General features: G+C 53.5%; 7 protein-coding genes across 7 annotated transcripts; 3 read left to right on the top strand and 4 right to left on the bottom strand.

Annotated features, from left to right (window-relative positions):
- Window positions 1–30: 30 nt before the first annotated feature.
- Window positions 31–2485, bottom strand: J4E79_007918 (uncharacterized protein; the record flags this gene model as incomplete). Its single annotated transcript, XM_049356780.1, has 4 exons — window positions 31–644; window positions 667–1727; window positions 1778–2218; window positions 2379–2485. 4 exons carry the CDS (start codon window positions 2483–2485, stop codon window positions 31–33), a joined length of 2223 nt encoding a protein of 740 aa, XP_049208627.1.
- A 1171-nt stretch (window positions 2486–3656) lies between these two features.
- Window positions 3657–4505, top strand: J4E79_007917 (uncharacterized protein; the record flags this gene model as incomplete). The annotated part of the gene is made up of 1 exon (XM_049356779.1): window positions 3657–4505. One exon carries the CDS (start codon window positions 3657–3659, stop codon window positions 4503–4505), a length of 849 nt encoding a protein of 282 aa, XP_049208626.1.
- Window positions 4506–6270: 1765 nt separating this feature from the next.
- On the bottom strand, window positions 6271–8584 carry J4E79_007916 (uncharacterized protein; the record flags this gene model as incomplete). The annotated part of the gene is made up of 3 exons (XM_049356778.1): window positions 6271–8210; window positions 8245–8430; window positions 8479–8584. 3 exons carry the CDS (start codon window positions 8582–8584, stop codon window positions 6271–6273), a joined length of 2232 nt encoding a protein of 743 aa, XP_049208625.1.
- A 2501-nt stretch (window positions 8585–11085) lies between these two features.
- On the top strand, window positions 11086–12748 carry J4E79_007915 (uncharacterized protein; the record flags this gene model as incomplete). The annotated part of the gene is made up of 2 exons (XM_049356777.1): window positions 11086–11786; window positions 11839–12748. The coding sequence occupies 2 exons, from the start codon at window positions 11086–11088 to the stop codon at window positions 12746–12748; spliced, it is 1611 nt and encodes a 536-aa protein (XP_049208624.1).
- A 640-nt stretch (window positions 12749–13388) lies between these two features.
- J4E79_007914 (uncharacterized protein) lies at window positions 13389–14775 on the top strand (the record flags this gene model as incomplete). Its single annotated transcript, XM_049356776.1, has 3 exons — window positions 13389–13833; window positions 13895–14472; window positions 14545–14775. 3 exons carry the CDS (start codon window positions 13389–13391, stop codon window positions 14773–14775), a joined length of 1254 nt encoding a protein of 417 aa, XP_049208623.1.
- A 413-nt stretch (window positions 14776–15188) lies between these two features.
- On the bottom strand, window positions 15189–17027 carry J4E79_007913 (uncharacterized protein; the record flags this gene model as incomplete). Its single annotated transcript, XM_049356775.1, has 3 exons — window positions 15189–15645; window positions 15700–15794; window positions 15846–17027. The coding sequence occupies 3 exons, from the start codon at window positions 17025–17027 to the stop codon at window positions 15189–15191; spliced, it is 1734 nt and encodes a 577-aa protein (XP_049208622.1).
- Window positions 17028–17667: 640 nt separating this feature from the next.
- Window positions 17668–21160, bottom strand: J4E79_007912 (uncharacterized protein; the record flags this gene model as incomplete). Its single annotated transcript, XM_049356774.1, has 6 exons — window positions 17668–17835; window positions 17883–18634; window positions 18687–20123; window positions 20172–20820; window positions 20878–20922; window positions 20975–21160. The coding sequence occupies 6 exons, from the start codon at window positions 21158–21160 to the stop codon at window positions 17668–17670; spliced, it is 3237 nt and encodes a 1078-aa protein (XP_049208621.1).
- Between the last annotated feature and the right edge of the window lie 3524 nt (window positions 21161–24684).

Genomic DNA, 24684 nt, shown 5'->3' with positions numbered 1-24684 from the left:
CCACCTTATTGATCATCCCACCTGGCTGTCTTACTCATCCTCTCCGTTTACAACCCCATGTCTCCCAAAAAGACCCATCGCCAGCAGCGCAAAATGCCCCCCAACGACTGGCCTTGCCACAAACGGGTAATCCGTATAGCCCCCATCACCCGTCGTCATAAAGTGATCCGAAAGCGCCTTGTCTGTACTCGTCTCATTGATCCACTTCGCCAACGAGTTCACAAACAACGCTCTTGTTTCAGGTCGACTCGTAGCCGCAGCCCACATCTCCCAATCGCTCTTCGTCCACAGGCGTCTGTTATCGAGGGGAACGCCATACTTCTGGGCGACAGTCGGGTAAAAGTCCGACTGCATGGTGAAGAGAGATTTGGGGATTGCGCGTAGGTTGAAGAGAAGCGCTGGGAAGATGTTGTAAAGGATGCTGTAGGAGTCAGGCAGGTTGTAAGCGAGAAGAGTGTGGTTGGTCGAGGGGTTGAAGGCTGATTCGGACCAGAGGGTATAGTAGAAATATGCGTTGCGTATCCATCTGCCTGCTCCATAGCCTCTGTCGCCATTGGCTTGGGCAATGACACCCATGCAATTTAGGGCTACGATGCCTTTTATTGCGAGGTTAGTGTTGTTGGCGATGGGTTCGTTGAAGTCATCTTCAGGTTCGTTAGTACAAACGTTCTTGGTGTTGACGTGCTGCTTTGTACTTGCCTGTCGTAGTCTGATGCTCAGGGTATGGGCAATTTTCTACGAGGTATTCCGACCATCGCTTGAGGATATCGTAGTGGCTGACAAGGAATGCTGTGTCGTTGGTAGCCAAGTAGTATGAAGCTGCCAAAATAACCATGTTCGCGCTCTCTTCAACGGGCATCGCTTCTTCCCCTTCTTCATCGGGAACGGTGGAGCTGTAGTATCCTATGGCGTTTGGGTAGAAGCGCCCGATATCGTGCATGGCGTATCGCTCATGATAGAGTCCAGACTCCTGGAACTCGAAGACGGGCTTGAGCAATAAGCGGAGAAGCTCCGGGTTGGCGTAGAGCCAGAAAGGTAAAGCAGGGTAGATGACATCGGCCGTGTTCACTTTGCCGTCTGATGAGATCTCTTTCTGAAAGATAGTTGGACCTGTGGTGTTATCTGCCGATTCTGTTAGAACGTTTGCGGCCAGGATCTGGCGGGCAGAGAGAGCGACAATGGCATAGTATGACTCCTCTTCAGATAGCGAGGATACTTCTGCATGCATATCTGTCGCTTTATCCTCGGCATAGTAGTACTCCACATCATTTCGCAGCTTCATGGTCCAAAATTTGGCCTCTTTTGCGGTAGCTGGGTAGTCTTGGTAATGCCTGCGGATCATGTTGTTGGTATTATAATAGCAGTTGCTCGTAAGCCACCATGGTCGGAGCTCGACGTCCCCGCTAGCAGTGCGGTAGTTCACAGCAGGCTCTTGAGTGGTGCCAATAGTATACAGCGCTGACCCGGATTGACTAGACGCAAAATTATGCAGGAAACCGAACACTAGCATTTGATCAGGTGATGGTCCCCGAGACTGATTCTGATCGAAAGAATTATCCACTGTGTCGCCATTGACGAACTGCTGTCGTATAGTGGTTGCTAAACCGTTCGCAGTATCGAAGTTGGTGCTCATGCCGGGAGATGAGACGTAGTGTAGGCTGCCCCAGTATGGTTCTTGCTTGTGGCCACGATCGGACCATGAAAGCTCATCCACAATGAGTGCTTCCCTTGAAGCTGGTTAGAGTTATACTGAACATACTTTGATTAGACAACTTACCAATGAAATAATGTGTCGGGGGTCTCCGTTCCCTTCGGCGGGCATTGAGTTTCGCCGAAAGACTCACCAGGGCAGTCGATGGTCCAATCGGATGAAATGTTGCCGCCTGCAAGCCAGCTAGAATCGATGTCTGAGTAGAGCTGTACATTATGCGAGAGCTCGTCGGTGGCGGCCCACTCGACTTCCAGATAGCTGAGCGGAATACTGCTCTTGCAAAGATCTTTTGGTAGAACAGGAGAGAAGAATCGCGCCTCTACTCGCACAGGTCCAGCGTCGAATGTAAAGTTACTGTAGTGGGAGTCGTAAGATACGGTAAGTGGAGTTGCTTTCTGGAGACCTTGTACGGAGGGCGAGTCTCCCATGTACTCATAAGCCGTTCCGTCTACGCGTATGATGCCACTCCATCCTATGGGATCGCCAGTCCAGAAGGTGACATTCCGACTATTAAGCGTACTTCCGCCGGAGGTGGTGCTCCAAGCGCTAGTGTACGGGGAGCGGACTGCGAGCGGGATGGAAGGTGGTCGCAAAGGTGAGTAAATCGGTCTAGAGAGAGTGAGTAATGTACAACACGGGTTATAAAAAGACAAATCTGCTGTCTTACCCTGCTTGTTGAGCAATGGTGTTGCCTATACAAGAGAGGATGACCAGAAGATGTGAAAACATGTTGCCTGGCATTGCTTTAGCATACGGCACGAAACTGTCTTCCATGATGTGATATATAGAAGGCATCTGGAGACAGAGGTCTGTACTCATGCTCAACGGCGCACAGCGCCTGTCAGAAGGCATGGTGTCCAATAACCGGAACGTTACCTCGATAAGGCTCCTCGCAGCATCGTGTTATACAGAAGATGACTTTTGGGGTTTGTGTCAACGTAGATGCCTATCTAGGCAGGACCATAGATGAATCAAGTTATCCCCGCGTGCTTGCGCTCACGATGAGCATGCCGTGGGTCTCTTTTTTCCAGGTGCGCACTGCGTACGATATAGTTGACAGTTCATCTGATCAGACCGATAACGTGTGATGACCGTGCAAGCTTGCCTGGCCGCGTCGCGTCTCGACGCAGCTGGGAGGCCAACGCGTCATCCACAGCCTACAATCTCCTCCTCATACAGGCGCGGATATTTCCACATATCCAGCTCACATGTGTTGTCCAGTCTCTCCATCTTTGTATGTCTCAGCGCGCGAGTATGGCTTTCCGACATTGCTGGCAGAGCCTCCGGGCGATGGGCAGACGGAGGTTCGCGCTCGTGCGAGTCGGCACCGCGCAAGCTCAGTATCGATTGGTAACGACCCACGAAGGCGAGATGGGATACGCAAGTGTTGATATGACGCATCAAACGTTGCATGCGTGCGCTGGGGGAAGGACGGGAGACATGTGCTCAAAAGTCGCGTTATCCGCGACAAGAAGAGGAGGACGGCGGACTTGCGCCTAAACCGTTTCGGATCCGACATGTCCGGACGACCCTCCTCCGGGCGCTACTTCCAGATGTCCGCTCGTACATCAACTCTGAACCACAACACTACCACGTCGATTGCAGCTCTGGAAACGCCTGGATCACTGGCGACTTCTCGCGAAAGATCATTTCCGTTAGTATGATGTAGCTGGGCGTAAGCACAATGCATGTCAGCCTTGAACGCCACCAGCCAATCTAGTCTGCCCTATGAAGGTGTAAAAACAGAGCAGTATGACTAAGTTCAACTCGTCGGTCTCATAGACGTCCGAGATGGTACGCCTAGCATAATCTCCATGGCTTTATGGCTTTTTGGCCCTAGAGAGATGACTACATAAGACGTAGAGGCAGCCGTCTTGCCGTATGCTCAGCACATCGAATCCCACCAACCCAAACATACATTGATAAACCCTCAAACGCTATCATCATGACTTCCAGTTCCCCACATCAACCAAGCCAAGTCGCTGCCCTGATCGGAGGCCAACGCAAGGTCGATGTGTACGAGGCTACAGGTGGTGCCGTGACTTCCCAGTTCGCAGCACACAACCTCTCGCTCCTTCCACCCATACCTCCGAATGCCATCATCCACGACAACGCTTGTGGCGCTGGTACAGTGTCTCGGAAGATTCTCTCCTCCAAGACGCCATCAGGTTTCAAGATCCACGCCACAGACATCGACCAAGTCTTCCTCGACGCACTCCAATCAGACGTCCAGAAGAACTCCTGGCCCATCGACGTATCAAACCAGAGGTCTGAGAACCTGTCGTTTCCAGACGACCACTTCACCCACTCAATCAACAACATCGGCATCTTCTTCACCAGCTCCGCCGGTCTCGACGGCGCCAAAGAGATCTACCGTACACTCCAACCCGGCGGCATCGCAGTAGTAAACTGCTGGGAAGATGTCACCTGGCTCCCGCCCTTCGCACTCGTGCACCAAGCTCTCCGTCCAGGAAAACCGTACCCCGCACCGCCTATACTTTGGAAGGACGGTCAGCAGATCCAGAAAGTGATGTTGGAAGCAGGTTTCTCGCGAGCAAACATGAGGGTAGAGAAGAGCGAGGCTTGGGCGAAGACTAATGATTTGAGAGACTGGTCAGAGAAATCTTGGGCGTATCTGGGTGGTATAGGCGGATGGGTGGAGACAGATAGTGAGAGGTGGGATGAGGCAGTCGATCTGCTGGTGAAGCATCTTTTAGAGCAAGAGGGTACGAAGAGGGTTGGTGAGGAAGTTTGGATGAGAGCTAGTCAGTGGGTGGTCATTGCTACGAAGTGAGTATAGGTGATATCAGCTGCTGGTATTGTTGTACGGCAATCATTGGTATGTCAAAGGATTCAATTTATCATTGGGAGCTATAGAGTCCAAACATGTACTGCAGAGCTGCCAATGATAATCATGCGCAATCACTGTCCATAGCCATAGCTAGGCCTCTCCCCCCTTCCGTTCACTCATGACTCTCAGTCGAACACTGGTCTTGGGCCTTTAAGCGCAAGCCATGACATAGACCATGCCTGAATCCAATGGACTGGGAGTGTTTGAACCATAATCCGCGGAACACTTCTTGGGTGTGTTTGGTGGAGTCTTGGGCCTCGGTGGTGGTGTGGTGCCAGTCTTAGCGTCCTTGACAAAACGGTCAGCTCGACTACAAGATTAGGTTCTCGGAAGATGGTACTTACAGAGGGCTCTGGTAGAGGAAGGTCTCCTCGTCTCTTTTCGGGCGTATTAGGCGGCGGTGCTGGCGAAGAAGGAGGTGTGTAGCCAGTCTTAGCGTCCTTGAGACAACAGTCAGTTCACTTGCTGATCAATTTCCTGGAAAGTGGTCCTTACAGACGGCTCTGGAAGCACAAAGTCTTCTCGTTGCCTGTAGGGTGATGTGGGAAGACCGGAACGTGGTTCCAGAGGCCTTGGAGGCTCCGGACCAAGGTTCTTGTACGAATGTTAGCTTCTGTACGATGTATGTCTTTTTTACATCTTGAGTACTTACACACTTATATCCGCCCGGAGGTGTTGGAGGTGGGGTGTCAGGAGGGTTGGGCTCGGGACCCTTGCTTGAGTTCGGAAGACGAGGAAGCTGTTCACCGAACAGAGGCTGGTTGATGTCGCACATGGTATTTGTGTAATTGATGGTTATTGCTGGAATGAAATGTAGGGTGCTGTTGCTCGTATTGTAGTCGATGCTGTAGCTGGGTGGTGGTAGAAGTTGCAATGGTAGTTATGTAAGGATCAACGGAGCGCATAGCGGACATGGTTTATATACCTCTCTAACTAATTCAATCTTCATGATTTTGTGCTCTTCAAGGGGAAAAGCGTTTAGGGTATTGATGATGCCGTGAAATGGATAGAGAATGGCGAGATTGCGATAGCGGTCGATTCTTGAAGGTGATACCGTTATAGCACTTGCGATCGATGGACCAAACACCCGACTCCAGTTCTAGTATGGATATCCAGATATTGGAGTAGCCTTGATTGATGTTGACTGATGGTTCGCCGCTTCTTCCAAGCCTGACCACGTTTGCGGGAACGCCCAATCACTCAATGTGGACACCTTGAGTGTTTAGCTGTGTACATCGCAGGAATGACAAGGAATCACCCAACAAGGCAACGCAAAATGATTCTTCAATCGATATTGATAAGCCCACCATGGTGAGCAGTAAACATTAAGTATGTTACATATATGTACACGTGCAGTCGGACCTCGTTATCAACAAAGTAAGAACAGTCTTCCAGCGACTGAAACCTTCCAACAAAAGGTGGTATATCGAGCACCACCCAAAGCAACCCCGAAGGTCGGTGCTTGACCACCATCCAACATCGATACAAAAGACAATTATAAGATGTAGCGAATGTATAGAGTAAGGGGTATAACGCAGAACATATGGTAAAGTAACAGCGGACTGGCCGGGTATCAGAAAGAATGAAGAAGGTGAATATTCATGCAAAAGGCCCAAACAAAAACCAGATCGCTAAAGGACGTGACAAATGAAAAGCAAAATATGAGCAAGAAGAAGCAACGACAACGATTATGCGAGAAGCGCGTGGTTCACGCCATCATCATGAGCCTTGTACCGCGCTTCTGGAGGTTTCGCGGTCTGTAATTGCCCGGGCCTAGGTTACTTCTCGGAGGTGCTGCGGCGCTTTGCGCATGTCGATCACAGTATCGCCGGCCAGCGACTTCAAAGTAGCCGTCGCGGAGGACGATGCGGCAGGTCGTGCACGTGAAACATCTTGGGTGAAACTTCTGGCGCAAATCGGTTTCGAGATATTGGCCTTCGATGCCCCGGTTGCAGGCATTGCACAAAGATCCGTTGAGCTTGTGGTAGTGCTGTTCACAATATGGCGAGTTCTCGAAGACATAGAACTCCGCTGTCGGGAAGGGATCAGCGCACGTTCTGCACGTGAAGCAATGCTTGTGGTAGCGTCCCGTAAGGCGGCCGGAAGAGTCCTTCACGGACTTTCCAACAATTGGCTCCGAGCACCCACGACAGTTGCCTTTGCTAGCAGCCTTAGGTCGGCGCACGTCTTGTTGCTGGGGTTCAGGCTCGGCCATGCGTCTTGGTGGGCTTACATTGACTTGCGCCGGGTCCTGGGGTGTTGCCGGCTCTCTTTCGAATGTGTCACGCGGTGTTGACGCGCCCATCTGTATGGCAGGGTCCATTGGCGACTCAGGGTATTTCGCATATCCTCCAGGCGGAAACGTGTCCTGGCGATATCCCGGTGAAAGCGACCTTGGGTACGGCTCCGCCCCATCGGGCCGCATGTAACTCTTCGGCGCTCGAACAGGCCGTGCTTCGGCGTAGGACTCCGGGCTTGCGCTTCTCTCAACATTCTCCTCGACGATGTTGTCAGGACGACTGATCTTGGAAGTCTGGCGTGAGTGCGCAGCCTCGGACTCTGGGGGGCTTGATCTGGAGCTTGTCATGCTGCGGTAGCCCGAGCTGGCGTATGAATCGTCTGAGAAGCCAGAGTCCGAAGGGGTGTGGAGTGCGTTCATGGGCGCATCACCGAGCCCAGAAGCTGCTAGTGGCGGTGGACGTAAGGAATGCGTTGGCGCAAGGCCTCGTGGCATGTCGCTTTCCGAGCCACTTCGGCTTGAGCCGCGAGAAGGGAACATGTTGTTTGAGAGAGACATGAACTCCGGGGGGTCCAGATCGGTCATGTCTGCTGGCGGTAGATCTTTTTCTGAAGGCCTCCTAGGTCTTGGTGGGGGTTCTTTTCGCTCTCTGCTGTTCGGTCGTGACGGAATTGACCTTGCAAGGTTTTCTTGGGAAGCTCTGGAAGGCTTGGTAGATTCCTTCTGCAAGCGGTCTAGGAAAGCATCAATACCCTCAGCCTGTTCGGACGTGGATGGCAGTGGTGGCAGCGCATTGGCTCCACCCATGCCCGGCTTCGGGCGAGCAGGAAGACCTATGCTGCGATTGGAGTGTGCTGAACTCCGCGACGCATTCGATGTTGTGGAAGTACGCTGTTTCGACACGCTCTTATTACTGGCGATACTGCCATTTGTGCCAATCCTTCTATGCCCAAGCGCCGGCCCTTCTTCCGCAAATGGTCTTGCTGCGCTTGATGTGCTCGGCCTTCGGTCTGCCGTTCCGTCGAAGGGTCCTGGTGCAATGCTGTTCATGCGCTTGGCGATGTTCTCTCCACCATCAAACCGGGGGCTGAGGGGTGCGAATAGAGGGCTTGGTTGAGCATAGTTTTGCTGGAAGGGTTCCAGGCGTTCTCGTGGTTGAGGTTTGGCACTCTTAGGAGTACCGTTCTTGGAGGGAAATCGGGGAAAGGCGCAGTCCAAGTTGGAACTGTAATCGGGCGATGGGGGTGCCATGGGTCGCCCAACCGGAGTTGTCACACTGCGGTTCATCTTGAAAGGAGACTTTGGTGGCGCCAGACCTGGGGATCGACTCTTGTAGTCAACTTGGTTGCTCATTGGCGATGGTTCCAGCGGCCGGAATGGTTTGTCTAAACAGATCAGCACAATGTCTACTACTCAAATTGATTTACTCTTCTGGATGCTTACTCGCTGCATTTGAATCGATTCTGGGCGGGGGAGGCATGCGCCCCGATTGCGCTGGACGTTCCGAGCGGTTGCTGAACGTGGGACCGCCAAAGGTTGCTGCGCGGTTCATCTTGGGCGACAGTATAGAGGGCGGGGAACCCATAGAGATGGTCGAGGTGGGCGACATTGGCTCAGGAGCGGGCGTTGCTGCAACTGATGAGTGTGTGTTATAGTGTGCATTCGTGGCGTACTCACCCGCTGGTGGTGCTGCAGCGCAGACATGGTCGGCTAAATGGAGGATGTCAATGTCCACCGCGCAGGATGAACACTTGATAGTCGGAAGCGTGCTCATTCGCTCCATGTTGGGCGCGTATCCGGTGCTGGTTCAGAGAGGGAGTCCGAGGCGGTTCGTGCCTGGACATTCAGTATTAAGGCCGTTCACGTCCAGCGGAATATCGTCGTAAGGCTATCTCGAAGATGGTGGCACGGAGTGGGAGCAGGCAAGGTATGCGGCGGTGGTCGAGGACGGATGATGGGCGGGAGCGCCGAGAAACAAAGGTGCAGGGTTGTTGGATCCTCAGAAACGGTGTGGGTGGGCCTTGCTGAATCAGGGGAAGCACATGCGGCCGTCGTTCTGAAGTGGCTAGCAGCCAGGGACGGCAGCGGGATAATGGCTAGCCTCGCTGCGTCCTGCGGTCTAAGAGGCTGCTGGGCCCCACAATCGACACGCGCAATGTTGGGTATTTGATGCTAATGAATTATCCTCATGAGATAGATAATGACCGCGTCTGAGCGCCGGCCACCCACAGCCCGCTGAGCACAACAGGGCTGATCGGCATTGGAGATGAACACCCAATCGCCAGCCAGTCGCAGGGGACGACGCGCCCCCTTCTGCGCGTCTTTGTGTCTCCTGCACGTAACTCGCGCGTCCCTGAGATGCGGCGTCAGTGGTCGAGCACGGCGGCCTCCATGATTCGATGGCCATGAGCACGGGACGGCGGCCTGTACCTAGCTACCTGGGCATGGGCACATCGTGTGGTCCTCTCCGTGTCAGTTGCACGCACCAGAGGCGGCCGGCTGCGATGAAACCATAGTCGCTGGCGCAAAGTCTCGGACCCAACACCGTCGCAGTGACGATGTCACGGTTGCGACTCAAGACCAACAGAGTTCGCAAGCTCCAGGAGGTCGCAAATCGCGGCAACAACGTTTGCCAGATGCGTGCACCGTGTATAGCCAAGTCCTGCAGCGACGAGCAGGTGGCTTGAGGCTCTGGTCGCCTGCTGCCCATGCGCTGGTAAGCCACCAGGGCCGGACATTACTCTCGGCCTTGATTGGCCACTCGCGGCATCGTTCTCGTTGGTCGATCGACGCTGCAGATACAAATTATCCATAACTAAGCGCCCCTTTCGCTACGTCAACAGTTTCTCGTCCGCAATGTTCCCATCAGCCATGTTCTCACGTCGGCGTGGCCCGCGACACACAGTGCTTGACATGTCGCAGGTGCTGGAAGTTTCGAACTGCTCGCATGCCGTTGCGCCAACTGCTGCCCTGAGGAGACCCATCTCCCTGCGTGCCTGTCTCCGTCTGCATGCAGCATGGTGGCCTAACATGGTTCCCTTGGCGAACGGCGAGGCTGATTGTCGATCAGCAAACTTCCCATGCAGGTTGCCGCATTCGTCGTTCTCCCAGCCGACCCCAGGGTCTCCCCCATGTTGCTGGCCATCGCGGCTAATAACATCAAGAAAATAATGTCAACACTGGTTTCGTGTAGACACTTTGCCAGCAAGCAGCATCTGTCATCTGTCAACAGTAGCCGTCTTGCATCGCCGAGACTCCACACAAAAATACGCTGCGGATTGTGTCGCGTGCCTTTTTTTCGTTCCGTAAACATGTCTGACGCAGACAGCGTGTCGAGTGCTACCACAGCGCTTGACTGACGACATCACCGTGCTTTGAAACAGTCCGTGGCTCAGACACCGTCCAAATGCCATGCTTGCCATTCTGGCGCCAGGCCAATTCCCATATGCCTGAAAACTCTTACACATCGACACCCGGCTCCCGAGATCCCCTCTCTGTAGTGTTGCGCACGTGATGGCGGGGTCCGTATCTCCGTACCCGTACCTAGGTACTCTAGCATTAGCTACACACCTGTCCAGTACGTAGCTCATAGGAGGAATTAAACAGTTCCCACAGCGGTACAGTCGAGCATGCAGAGACAGCTGTCCATGCAATGTCCCTTCGCTTAATGCCAACAGAGCGCTCTCGTCGCGTCGCTTACATCGTCACCTTCCCTACTGCGGTTGTCGCTGCTGCTTGTTGAGGTAGTGAGGGAAATAGTGGGGCAAGGCGAGCATCGCGAATACCACGGCTACGCGCCATTGGTGTTGTACGTCCCGAGAACGGCTACGGCGATAGTCATTAGCATGAAAAGTGGGGAGTATGGAAGGTACAGGCAAAGAAGCGGTGGGTGAACACGCTGTCCGGCAGGAAGCGGGAGCGATTGCGTACGATTATTGCTAAGTCAGCCGGACACGGGAGGCATTTATATCGCGACTTCTCTCCCTCGTTTCTCACCCCACCGCACACCACCGATTGTAAACAACAGCCCACTGTCAAGCTTACAATCTCTCTTCCTTCTATCAACCATACCCAGATTTTCCCGGGCCATTGCCCAGCTGTCAAGACGTTTTCCAATCTCCTCAGCTCGTAAGTGCCCCGCCATAACCCCATGGGGACCGCCTTTACTTACACTTGACAGGATCCACAACCCATTCGCCGGCCGACGCACTTCTCCCTCTGGGGCAGCGTCGGATTTAGACTTCCGCAACTAAGTTCACCAACTCAACAAGAACTTAAATCATCATGGCACCACACGCAGACGAACGCGTCGGTCACGCGAATGGGTTCGAGGCGAAGGCAACTCCCAAGGATCTCTTTGTCGTCAGCTCTCCTAACGTAGAATACACCGAGGATACCATCAAGTCAAAGTACACTTACCGTACCACCGACGTTACCAAGAACGACGACGGCAAGTATGTTGCTATCCCCAAGGAGACGCTCTACGATTTCAAGGTCGACCGCAAGATCCCCAAGACTGGTGTTATGCTGGTTGGCTGGGGCGGCAACAACGGTACTACGGTCACGGCCGGCATCATCGCGAACAAGCGTAACCTCGTTTGGGAGACCAAGGAGGGCAAGCGCGGCGCTAACTACTATGGTTCGGTCATCATGGGATCAACCACCAAGCTCGGTGTCGACAGCAAGACTGGTCAAGAGATTCACATCCCATTCCATGACCTCCTGCCTATGGTCCACCCCAACGACCTCGTCGTTGGCGGATGGGACATCAGCGGGATGAACCTTGCTGAAGCCATGGATCGCGCCAAGGTTCTTTCACCGTCCCTCAAGTCTCTTGTTCGCAAGGAGATGAGCGCCATGAAGCCTCTTCCTAGCATCTACTACCCGGACTTCATTGCTGCCAACCAGGAGGAACGTGCCGACAATGTTCTCGAAGGTACCAAGGCTTCCAATGCCCATGTTGAGCAGATCCGCAAGGACATCCGGTAAGCCGAGACTCGATGCATACCAATCCCACCTTTACTGACGATAGTTTAGTGACTTCAAGTCTGCCAACGGTCTCGACAAGGTCATCGTGCAGTGGACTGCCAACACTGAGCGCTATGCGGACATCGTCGAGGGCGTCAACGACACCGCTGACAACCTACTCAAAGCGATCGAATCTGGTCACGAAGAGGTTTCCCCGTCCACTGTCTTTGCTGTGGCCTCTATCCTTGAGGGTGTTCCCTTCATCAACGGTTCTCCCCAGAACACATTCGTTCCTGGTGCTATCCAGCTTGCCGAGAAGCACAATGCCTTCATCGGTGGTGATGACTTCAAGTCGGGTCAGACCAAGATGAAGTCGGCCCTCGTCGACTTCATGATCAGCGCCGGTATCAAGCTCACCTCAATTGCCTCCTATAACCACTTGGGCAACAATGACGGCATGAACCTTAGCTCTCAGAAGCAGTTCCGATCCAAGGAGATCTCCAAGTCCAACGTCGTCGACGACATGGTCGCTGCCAACAACGTCCTGTACAAGGAAGGCGAACATCCCGACCACTGCGTCGTCATCAAGTACATGCCTGCTGTTGGAGACGACAAGCGCGCTCTTGACGAGTACTACGCGGAGATCTTCCTCGACGGCCACCAGACCATCAGCTTGTTCAATGTCTGCGAGGACTCTCTCCTGGCTTCACCTCTGATCATCGATCTGGTCCTGGTCGCTGAGATGATGACTCGTGTCCAATGGAAGGCCCACACTGCCGAAGGCAGCGATGGCAAGTTCAACAACTTCCACAGCGTTCTCAGTGTTCTCAGCTACATGCTCAAGGCTCCTCTCACTCCCCCTGGTACGCCTGTCGTCAACGCTCTTGCCAAGCAGCGCGCAGCTCTCACCAACATCTTCCGCGCCTGCGTTGGTCTTGAGCCTGAGAACGACATGACCTTGGAGCACAAGCTTTTCTAGGTCCTTGGATGAACCGATGGCGAGCATGTCCGATGTGGAGTGGTGCCAGCTCGCAGACGATGCATGAGCTCCAGAAGCACATGCGGCTTACGATTTGATTTGACCAACTCACTACTTTCTTTGAAGCAATAAAAATATGTTTACAAATCTGCACGCATATGCAACATGATCTGTCTCCACTGAGCTAACAGTGATGATCATACCATGCGCTTCATTGCCCATGTATGTGCACATAAGAGAGGCAGCCGATTTTGGCGTGAATGGTGCGACTTCCTCGTCGTGGTTCCGACGCGGGTTGCACCTACGCATACAGCAGGAACGCCCCTGCTTCGATTCTCAACTCAGAACTTACTTCAGATACCTCCACACTAACACCTCCAATTTCCAGCGAACGAGAGAATGCCCGCGTCCTCATCAACACAATCTTACTTTTCATCGTCGCCGACAAAAAGCAGCGATGTCTTCACTACAGGGGAGGTGCAGTCCACTTCTGCGGCAGGAGCGACCACGGCAGGTACATGGGCTGTAATGTATCTCCCTCAATGAACCTCAACCCATCGCTAATGTACGAAAGCCCACTCTCGACTACGAAGAAGCAGACCTAGACACACTTGAGCCTGGTCCTTGCAACCTCACACTCATGGGCCGCATCGTCTACTTCAACGACCAGTCCAAACCCAGCAAATCACACAAAGCAGCCCAAGGATGCATCAAAATCCTGCTCGCAGATGACACCGGGGTACTCACTGTGCGTCTTTGGTATGCTAATACCCAGTACAAGCTCAAGCTGGGACAGCTACTCAGTGTGTGGACGGTGCATATCTCAAACTCTTCAGAGTACAACTCACTGGCACCAAACACTGCGCCGCTGTTCACTACGATATTCCCCGAAGGCGAGAGGCACTGCCATGTCATGGTGCACGAGAATAGCGATGATGGGACGAGGTTCAAAAGACCGTATGGTGTGCGGGACAACAGAGTGCTGGGTGGGTTGATGACGCTGAAGACATTTACTGATGGTGGTTATGATATCGAAGAGCCGAAACTACTGGCATGCGTCAAGAGTATTGGCGCGCGGAAGAAATGTGCGTGTTTCTCCTCTCTGCGGACATCCTCAATCATGATTCACGGCTAACTTTCCAACAGACATAAACCGCAACAGCACAACCTCTGAACTCATAACACTTGGTATCTTCGACGATACATCCGACGGCCTCCTCACACTATACTCCTCCATGTGCGACTCGGCCTCTCTGTTCGTCCCCTCAGAAACCGTCCTCCTTATCTCGAACCCTGGATGGCGCATCGACAAGATGGCCAAGCTCACAATCAGCGGCAACTCACGTGTCGACATCGACCCCGACATGGGTGATGCGCGGCGCTTGAGAGCCCTAGCACAAAGACTGACGAAGAAAGAGCATGTCAACCCGCCGTTCCCCATCGCTGACGATGTGGTCGAGGGCTTCGAGAATGCAGCCGTAAGAGCACTTTACACACTTGCGGACGTGGATGATGTCGCTCGCTCGCTGTCGAGCAAAAGGTCCAAAGAAACTATCGCTGGGTACCTTAGCGTCATCATCACCGAACTCAATATCGTCACGCCGTTCAAACGAAATATGCTCATGAGTAATGAGTGCTGTGGTATACCCATCTTCGCCAACAGCACACAGGTCTTGTGTAAGCAGTGTGAGAAGCTTGTCGGACTGAGAATCAATCCTAGGATAGTAAGTTACATCTACCCTTCGCATACCCCGTTTGCCACATTTTCTTCCCTGACTAATTCTCAACCCTCGCAGCTCGGTCCCCTTCTCGACGAAACCGGCCAGATCAGCAGCGGTAAGCTCATTCTCTCAGACGCCGCGTGGACCCAGCTCCTTGGTCGCTCGCCAGAGCAGCTCGTCGATACCCGTCTCGATGTCCTTCGTTATCTGGAACAGCGCTTGCTGTTCCTGCGCATCTCGATGGGGTTTGCGTTGAGGCTAGAAGATGAGATTGGGAGGCTGGCTGTGTGGTGTGTTAAGAGCTGAGGGAGAATGACCGAAGACGATAGAGATGAAGAGGATCTAAGCTGGATCTAAGGTCCTGGAAACGAGATCTATCAAGATATCTCAAGAATATTCAAGGGCACTACTTTGACCGAATGAATTGCCTGCAATGGCTCAGAATGGGTATGATGGTATTCCTTCTCCAAAACATTTACACGAAAGAGTCTAGAAAACAGAAGGGTATATCGTATCCTCCCAGTCCATTCCCATGCCCGTAAACACCATGCGAAGATGCGTCAGTGGTGTGTCTCTTTAAAACAAGGTGAAAACGGTCAAAGAAAGTGCGCCACATAGATCATTCTCATAAGACCTCCTAGGAGTGTCTGTTCGGATTGCCAATCCTTGCCCGTTCCTGCCGGCAACTTTGTTTGGTATTGAGTGCAGCAAGTTTATTCTTATTGCTCGCCAAGTACACCAGCAAGGCCTCTCAATATATCGCCTACGCCAATCCCTTCTGTGCCCACTCTTTCCTTTGCTTCCCGATCTCGCTCTTCCAACCTCTTTGCCGCGGTACCCAGCACACGATCGGCTACCCGTTCGGCCGTTGCGCGATACTGTTCGATCTTATGAACACCGTCTGCGAAAAGGTCGATGTGCGGTTCTAGCGAGTCGGCGAGGGACGTGAGATGTGATTGTAGTGCTGTAGGCGAAGTGAATGTGAATGCTGACGTTGGTGGTTGTATTTGTGATGACTGGAGGGAGGAAAGTATGGCGGCTTGGGCGGGATCGAGGAGGGACGTGTCGATTTCGGATAGTGTAGTTGTTGATGTCGGTATTGAGGGCGCGGGTGGCGGGGGCTTGGTTTTCGAAGCTGATGCGATGGCTTCCCATGCAGCTTTCTCTTCTTCGAGGCTGCTTCGCTGTTAGCATGGAGCAAATATAGAACACGCGGATTCTGTGACGTACCGCTTGACTTCCTCCTCCAATTCCTCCAGTGTGGCTTTGTTCTTCTCGTTCTGAGGATTCGGCTTCTTTACCACAGGTGGTGGGGCTACTTCTTCCTGTAAAGCTATTAGCGCATGCTCTTGCCTCGATGCAATTGATCCCCATACCCTGCTGAACCAGTCGGAAAGCTCGGGTTTGCTTGCGAAATCGTCTATGAGTTCTTGTTGAATAGCTCGCGCTGTGCTCCTGTCAGTTTCCATCTTGTCCGCCCTGCTTCGCTTAGACATACCAGCCATAATCGCGTTCGCGTTCTTCACGTCGCCTGATGGCTTTGCTGGTAATGCTCGCGACCCACACCATGTCAACAGCTGCTTCATCCGTCGTGGTTCGGGTAGGCTTTGCTCGATGTATTTGTAGAAATCTCGGACTTCGACCTCTGAGTGCGGTAGCGCTGCGACATCGTTAGTATCCACTAATCCCCAGGGGCGCTTTTCCATGCCGTTAGGGTCCTGTGCCCAGCCCTCCTGTGCATCATTGCTTGACTCACCATTCGACTGGCCGCTGTCAATCAGCGAACTTGCCCTTCTCCCTCGCAAGCCTGTGCTACTCCTTCTCGACCCATCTTTGTTGCCGCCTTTCCGCATCTCTTTGTTCCTCGTAATAACTGGGGTATCCGCAAAGGGCAGCATGATCTTTTGGGCGTTGGGATCGCGCTTCTTCGCGACCTGTATCTTGTTGTGTGTCGGCGTTTGCACGCCTGCATACGCGCTCTTAGGCTCTGGCTGCGCCTCTGGAGCTGGTGTGGTCTGCTTCTTCCTTTCCTTCTCCATGGGCGCGGTCTTCTTTGTTCGTGATTTCGCCGGTGGAGGTTCTGTAGACTTGGGTCGCACTTCCAGCTGCCTACTGTCACCAGATATGCGCGCTGAACGCCGACGCTTTCCCGAGTCTGAGGATTCCGGATCGGCTGCCGCGATTGACTGTTTCTTCCGCCGCGCAGTAGATTTGGCCGGTTGCGCTTCGGCAGCGCGCGCGAATGTTGCTGGTTCGTCCTCGGGTATTGGTTCTGGTGCCATCACAGCCTGTGCCTTGGTAGTCCTTCGCGACGACGTGCGACGCGAAAATTGGAAGCCATCATCGTCCTCGTCGTATGCAGCTGCCTTTGCTGTCTTCTTTGGCGCAGCAGTCGCCTTTTTGCTCGTCCCATTCACGTCCGCCTTTGCTCGTTTGGTCGTCGGCGCCGGCGCATCATCGTCGTCGAAGGCTTGTCTTGCGCTCCTTCGTCGCGTCGTGGGTCGGTTTGTTGCCATAGGAAGCGATTGGAGCGGTGGGCGCGCGAAGACGGTAGTCATGAGTCCAGTTGCTGCGTCACGGGAGTTTCGGGGAGTTGAAGTTCGGTCAAAGCGCGTGCATTGGCGCGACAAACGGGCGAGCGCAGACGGGGCGAGCTACGCAGGATGTGCGATCCGCGGGAGGCTGGTACGCGTGCAATTAGGTATGTGCCTGGGTATCCGGGGCTCGTAATGATTTGGCGGTAATGCGAATATCCTTAGGCGTCGGCGTGGAGGGGAACAGTTGTCACACGGGAGCAAGGAAGCTGGTGTGTGCACCTGCCGCCAGCATCATCAAAACAATGGTTTTGGGACTAGCGCGTTCACGTGAGCCTTTAGCGCTCCCCACACCAGTGAACGCTCTCACTTCGGCTGCTCTCACTCGGTCTTGGGTGCAGTAAGCCAAGGTTCAGAAGATGATGGTGGTTGGTAGGATCCGCACCGGCTGCGCTGCATGTATATAAATAAAGTCTTCGTAGGAAGCGATGGTACAGCCGCTCAAAAACGCCCAAGAACAAGCGACTACCCGTGTCGCCAATCCATATGCTCTCATACTTTCATAACCACGTTACTCCAGACACGCCAGAACAATGTTGAATATCCAAGCCTGCCCATTTCCTTTTGTGTATTCCATTTCTTTTGCACTTCAATGGGGTTTATTCTACATCCCAGCTCCAGGCATGGGTCCTTTCACGCCCGGCGGTGCAAAGCTGCCCTCAATGCGGCGTTTCGCGTCCTGCTTCTCTTCATTGGTGGGGTTGTTCTTGCGCATGTCGGGAACATGAGCTGGTCTGTTGGGGCTGTGGCCGATGGACATGCCGACGCGAATCTGTCGTAGTTAGTGAAGCGAACTCATCGCAAGAGGCGACCACTTACAAGAGTCTCGAGAGCCGCGTTTGAATTGTCTACGAGGTCCTCGTCGTATCGCATCTGACCTGGCTCAAAGAGAACCAGCAACGTGCTTCCACCGAATTTGAAGTACCCCAGCTCTTCGGCACGCTTCACGTGCTCACCCTTCTTGCGCGTAATGACGGTGCTACCTACCATCATAGCACCAATGCAGATGACCATGACACGCCCATGGGCGACAGAGTCAATGGGTACTACAACGCGCACGTTTTCGCCGTAGACGTCCAGGGCTGAGCGAATAGCCATTGGGTTGACAGTGTAGTATTCTCCCTCAATCGTCTTCGGTTCATCCATGACACCGTCAACGGGGATGTGGAATCGATGGTAGTCTTGCGGCGCGAGTCGGAAGATACCAAGAGAACCACCGTGGTAGCGCTTTGCGTCCTCAGGGTATGCATCACCAAGCAGTCGCTCGACAGTGAAGTCGCGACCCTTGACCCAGATAGCCTGTGCTGAGTCGATTGTGTTGAAGACTACACTTCGGCAGTCGGAGGGGGAGACGATGACCCTGGGATCATCTGGCGCAGAGCACGGACGCGCACCAGGCTTCAATGCTCTGTAGAAGAACTCGTTAAAGTTCTTGAATTGGTCTGTTGGCAACAACACCTCAGACATGTCAAGCTGATGGAAGTTGATGAAGGGTAAGATTTCCGAGGCTGAAGCAGGATCGTCGTACTTCCTTCCCTGTTTGAAACTGAGAGACTTGAGTAGTTTACGAACTGCGACCAGATTAGTATCTCGCATGTAATCGACAAAATCTGGATGACTTACTTCGCTTCTTTTCCATGCTGTTCGACTTGAGGCCCTTGTACAGCAATCGAATGCCCAGACGGACGTATACGCTCATACGCTCTTCGTTGATCTGCCCTGTAAGGCGATCTTGGACAAGGATGTTGGCCGAATTTGCGCCTAGCTTGTATCCGCCGTATGAGATCTTGGTAATAACCTTAGAGTACCACTTGCGCTGGGCCTGACTCGAAGTGACAAATCCAGCCATGACAATGTTATTAACTTGTCTCCAATCTTGACTCGCGCATGTAGCAATGTGTGTAATGATGTTAGCATCGGACCTCTTGTTCAACTTTGGCTGATGGCAGATGGGACATTCACGGATCTCAATGACATGTTCTTCTCCCTTTTCGTCTGCGAGATCATCAATCTGGATGTTGTCGCCTTCCTCGCCCTCCTTTCCTAGTGTGTTTGTTTCAAGTACTGGGATAGATGTTGTCGAGCTGTCCTGGTTGATGGGTGTGAGCATTCCGGATGCTAACGAGGGAGTCTGCGTGCCCGATGCAAGACCGTTCTTTCGGGAGTCTCTGGCCTCCGTGGCCTGGAGCTGGTCTTCGAGGCAGATGACAGCTTCGTCGAACGTAAGCAGAAGGTCTCCATTGTGAGCATCCGCGAACCGCTCGAAAAAGCTGTCGATGGTCGACTCATGCAGAGTGGAGCCAAGAGTGTCGAGCATGGTAGTCAATTCCACTTTGTCCAGCAGGCCGCTCTCATCGGCATCGTACTGCTTCAGCATAGCTCTCCAAAATTGCTGTCGGAGGGCCTTGTATGGGAGATACTTTGCGCGAATGTAGAGAGTAGAGTTGTGCTTGTTGCCCCAGCGCTCTTTGTCCTTCAGCTCCAATGGCAGAGTATACATCTTCAGATCCTCATCATCTACAGAGGACGGGTTGATATTGACATCGCCAGCGACAGCAAGGTTTCCGTTGGAGTCGGCTGCAGCGTTTGGCGGAGCACCCAGAGCCGCGTTGGATTCTTGCGCAGATAGTGAACCTGTCGAGGTTTCCTTCTTCAGAGACGGCCGGCCTAGACGAGATAGACTGTTGGTTGAAGCAGAACGAGAGATGGGAAGGCGGAAGCGGGATTTCTTAGAACTGCTCGAATCAGAGGGAGAGATACCAGGAGAGTCTGATGGCTCCGGTAGTCTGTAGAGTCCTGTCTCTGGGTCTTCCTGTGGGGCTGTGGAAACGGCCTTTTCGATTGGGAAGTTGACAGTGCCGACATAGTCGTTGCCCGAGAACTTGTCCTTGTCGATGACAGTGAAGTTGACAGAATAATTGGTCTCATGCCGTAAGACTTGGAAGATGAGTTTCTCGTCGAAGACGGGGTTGAGGTTGTGGCTGATGGTCTTGGTACGGTACGTCTTCTTTCCGAGGGAGGTTACGACGAAGGGGTCCATGTCGAAGGTGGTTCTGGTCACTATTCATGTGTAAGTTCAGGCAGTAGCGCGCTGTTGGGGAGACTTACCATTGCGTTGTGGGGGCAGATCGGTGCACTTCTGGATCTCCAGGAAGAGCACACCAGCTATGTCTCCCGTACTGGAGTATTCGTAGGCCTTCTTACCCTTGACCTTCCTCCTAAGCCTGGCCAGCTTGAGCTTCTTCCGCCGCTTCTCCCGCTTCTCGGCCTTCTTGGATTCGTCCTGGGCCTCGTCTGAGCTCGATTCGTCGTCTTCGGCATCGGTGAGGTTGCTGTCGCCGCGCTCTAGGAGGTCTTCGTCGTCTTCATCGGGGCTCGGTGTCTGTCCAGCGATGGCGTAGAACTTCTGGAGGATCTGCTCGGGCGTGGCGGCGAGGTTGAGGGGGTCGATGAGGGAGAACTGGATCTGGATCTCGCCGGAGACAACAGACTTCTTCTTGCCGGAGCGCCGCGACTGCAGCGGAAACCATTGCGGCTCCTGCTTGGTGAGGCCGTTCTGGAACTGCTCCTCGAGTATGACGTCAAACTCGCCCATGTAGTCCTTCCCAAAGCGGTCCTTGTCCCAGCAGACGACCTCGAGCAGGAGGCTCTGCTCGCCGACGATGGGCAGTTCGAGCGTCTCGTTCCATTCCGGGTTCAGCTGCTTGTTTATCGTGGGCGTGGTGAATTTCTCGTCGCCGAGGGAGAGGACGAGGTACTGCGGACATGCACGTCAGCGGGAGTTTGGTAGCAGTTCAGACGGGGCACGACTCACGGGGTCCGAGGTGCCGCTGCGGTCCTTTGCAGCGAGGTCTCTGCCCTGCGTCGCTGTTAGCTGGGGCTCCTCCGCGGGGAAGCATGGGCGGGCGCACTTTGATGACATTGGCCCTCAGGACCAGGCCGGGCGTGGGCTGCTCGTTCATGGCGCGCAGTTTGGGGCTGCCGGTGCGGCTGGCGGGGACTGAGGTTGGGGTGGAATTGGCGCCGTTGGTGTAGCTGCTCTGCTGCTTGAGGCGGTGGGGGAGCGAGAGTTTGCTGGTAAAGGCTGGTCGCGGCATGGTGGGCTACGGCCGGCGTGGCTACGCGTTCAATCGGAACGTGCTGGCCGGACCGCGGTAGCCAAGTGCCTAGGGAGTGCTTGACGTCGCGCCGGCGGTTGGCAGAACGTGGCTCTGAGCATGCAATATCACGAGGTAGAAGCAACAGCAGGAAGGACGCGGTGCGAGTGCTGACGACGGCCAGGTCAAGAGTGAATTGAATTAAGCTTGGGGGCCGCCGCATACCTTAGTGTCGGTACATGTGCACGCGCAGCCAGCTGAAGGAGGGCAGGCCCGCAATGTGTCTCTTGCGGCGTCGATAGGAGCAGCGCCTGCCGGAACTTGCGGCTGGGCCCTCTGGATGTGCCTGTCCCATGTGTGATCGACGACTATGCTCGACTTCTATGCATGGCCCAAGACAAGACGGCCAAAAGCAAATACCGCCCGCTGCCAGTTGCTGCATCTACGCGCGACTCAGCCGCCAATAGTCAGAGCCGAGAACTGTCTTCCATCTCCACCCGAAACCCACCGCAAGGCATCAGGGCAGCCGCAACCAACAAAACTCAGTGCAAGCAGCCCTAATCAGCCCTGCGCGTATTACCTCGATAGCAACCCCTCATTCCGCGCCTACTAGCTATCCGAGCAACCGGCCGCCGTATATATAGCTATGCGCGCAAGCCTGTCACAAATGCCGCATATTCTATGCCGTCTCCTCTGTCTCACTAACGCGTCGCGCTGACGGCTTCCGGGCCAACAACACATCGTATACATCGCGGATACCTATCTCGATTGAGATGCTCCGGGACTATGGTGGACTATTACACTGGGGCTAAATGGGGCTACTTGGGAGAGCTTGCAGCTCTACGCGAACCGTCCTGTAACAAAATCCTCTAACCGCATCAACACTACCCTACTGTACTCCCAAAGACCACCTTCCACCTTTAGCGGGGTACATGTGAACGAGTGGGATCCTGCACAGCCCGCGCATCACTTCTTCCGATCTTTCTTGGGTCATGTAGCATCTCATCTTCGATGTACTACATGGAACCACAAATTATACTGCCTACGTTGTCAGCCGGGAGCTTGTGCTCGAATCTGTGACTTGTACCACGCCCGTCGCTTGGCCCGATTCGTCAAGTTTCTGGCTGCCGTCAATTCAACGCGCGCCTTGGGCGCCTTGCATGCCGTCAGATACGTTGTACCAAACTCCAAGACGCACAACGACTGCGGGTAAACGACCTCGTTGGTGGGGCATTTGTTGGATACTGTACCGGCAGTCGCGATCCGCACGCGACGTCATACCACCTCTCCACATTCTTGGTCCGCCCATCCGTTCCGCTAGCCGTGGCTGATGACGTGGCTGTGGCTGTGGCTGTGGTGGGATTTACTAATTGCATCGTCTCATCAATAATCAAGGGACATCATTGCAGACTGTCATGCGTGACAGGCTCGAACAGTCGATTCAAAAGCAAGACTCCTTGTGGTAACAGTTGATGTTGATTTCATCATCGTCCAGAAAACGGACACTCTTCCTTGCATTCCACGCCGTCGATTGAGTACATGTCCACAACTCTATCCGATGTTCGTAAACTAAACTAAATACCAAAATTTTCTGGAATGTCTCGCACATCAAGCCTCCCAGGTCTTAGTCTATCCTGTTTATTTCTCTCTTCTGATCATCTGTGTACTTATGTAGTGTGAAACTCTTGCCGACTACGATCAAAATACGTACACGACTTGAAACTTGGATCTTCAGTGTTTCCATCTGCTGAGCTCTGTCAGGGTATTCGTTGTCGCCAGTCATGAAGAAGGTGGATTTGGGGTTGGGCTCCTCTCAATCCTTCATGAGGTCGGACGTATGGAAATTGATAGCGCTTTTGCGATAGTGGTGTCGAGGGCGCTGGGACCATGATTCCATGGTCTCAGGTGTGAAATCTCCTGGGTTGTTCTCGTCATCCGTATATAACTGCAGCAGCCTCGTTCAGGTACTCCAGGTAGCAGGCCGTTCTCGCATTCCGCACTGTCTCGTCTCATCCAAATACTGCCGCTCCTGGCACGAGTGCTGGTCATGTTGCAACGCTTCATCAGCACGAGGGCGATTGGCGAGAAGTTACTGACGCTGTCTTTCGGGTTGTCTGGAGATAATTCGGTTGACCTCGCGGACTTTCCCCGGCTCTGGAGGGCTTTGCCGCAAAGGTGTACCACTTCCTTCGTTGCGCGACCAGCATGGAAGCTCTGCATCCAGTCGGCTGTTCTCTCCGCATGCAAGATTGGAGACAAGGTACTCCGTGCGCTTGTCGTCCAGAGCATTGATGTTGTTATTGAATGCGATTCCAGGACTTAGGGATGGACGAACATTCTGGTAGGGTTTGTCGGTACCTTGCGGAATAACATGTCTCAAAGAGCCATGCCGGAACTATGGGCTTGATCCTCTTTCATTTATATATACTTTCTTGGCTTTCTTCCGAGGAAAGGGCGATATCGATATATAGGCGATCCCTGGCCGTACATAAGGTCATGGCAGGTGCTCAACTCGATTCGAAGAGTGAGTGCATTCGAGCGTGTTGAACTCTAGTAATGAGATTGACAATGACGCGTATATCGTCAGCTCGAAGGATTCATGGCATACGCGGAAACGCACTCCGATGAGGCGTCAATTCCATTCGCTGGGATGTAGCCGGCGATGTCGTCCACACGAATGTCGATGGCCAGCCCTCTCAAGTCACCGCCGAAAGGCACGTATTCATTGAGAGTGGCGACAAAAGCAAGCAATGTCATTAGCTCACTTACTGACACTGGCTCTCGATGAGACTCCTCGAAATGCTGATAATGCGTAGCTCTCCCCAGACGATTTACTAGCGCTTTGCCCGGCATTCTCTCCAAGACTGTTTCCTTTGGGCAGGGAGATATATACGTGAGATCCTAATCCGTCATCTCGTCGTTATCTCGTACACAGTCGGTCAAGCGTTTTCGCGCAGCCTCGGCGGCAGCCCTTGTACTGCACTTTGCTGTGGCACAGCCCGAAGGGCAGAGGGGTACGCCGGCCAAAAGGAACTTGCCGCCATGAGGAATTGCATGGCCGGCGCTTTCGTAGAGTGATACAAACTCCAAGCCAGGCATAGCAACGACAAGGTGACAGGGTATCCGTCGAGTGTTTATATATAGCGATGGCTACTACGGCCTCCAGGCGACAATTGTAGGCGTCAAGTGCGTCGACAGTACATTGTACTGAAAGTTGGCTTGGCAACGGTAACAACACTGCGATGCATTGGATCGAAGCTGGTAAGCCTCCACATGTAGATATATATATGGTTGGGGTTGCTTTGAGAGAGGCGCGATCTAGTCTCAAGGCTCGGTAACGGGTGTCTGAAGAGGTGACGCTGGCCTCTGCATACGTCTTTCTGACCTTCTTATCTCGTAAAGAAATGAGTGGTAAGGTACGTCGAGGATGGGGCCAGAGGATGCGATAGGCTGATTGGTCGCGGTTCTGCACAAGGAATGCGACATGGTAACAGGTGCAGCATCGCCGACCTTCTTCAAACGAG

Source organism: Alternaria viburni (genome assembly GCF_023758015.1).
Source record: "Alternaria viburni strain BMP 2772 chromosome Unknown scaffold_18, whole genome shotgun sequence".
Taxonomy (NCBI): domain Eukaryota; kingdom Fungi; phylum Ascomycota; class Dothideomycetes; order Pleosporales; family Pleosporaceae; genus Alternaria; species Alternaria viburni.
This window is presented reverse-complemented; position numbering and strand designations above follow the sequence as displayed.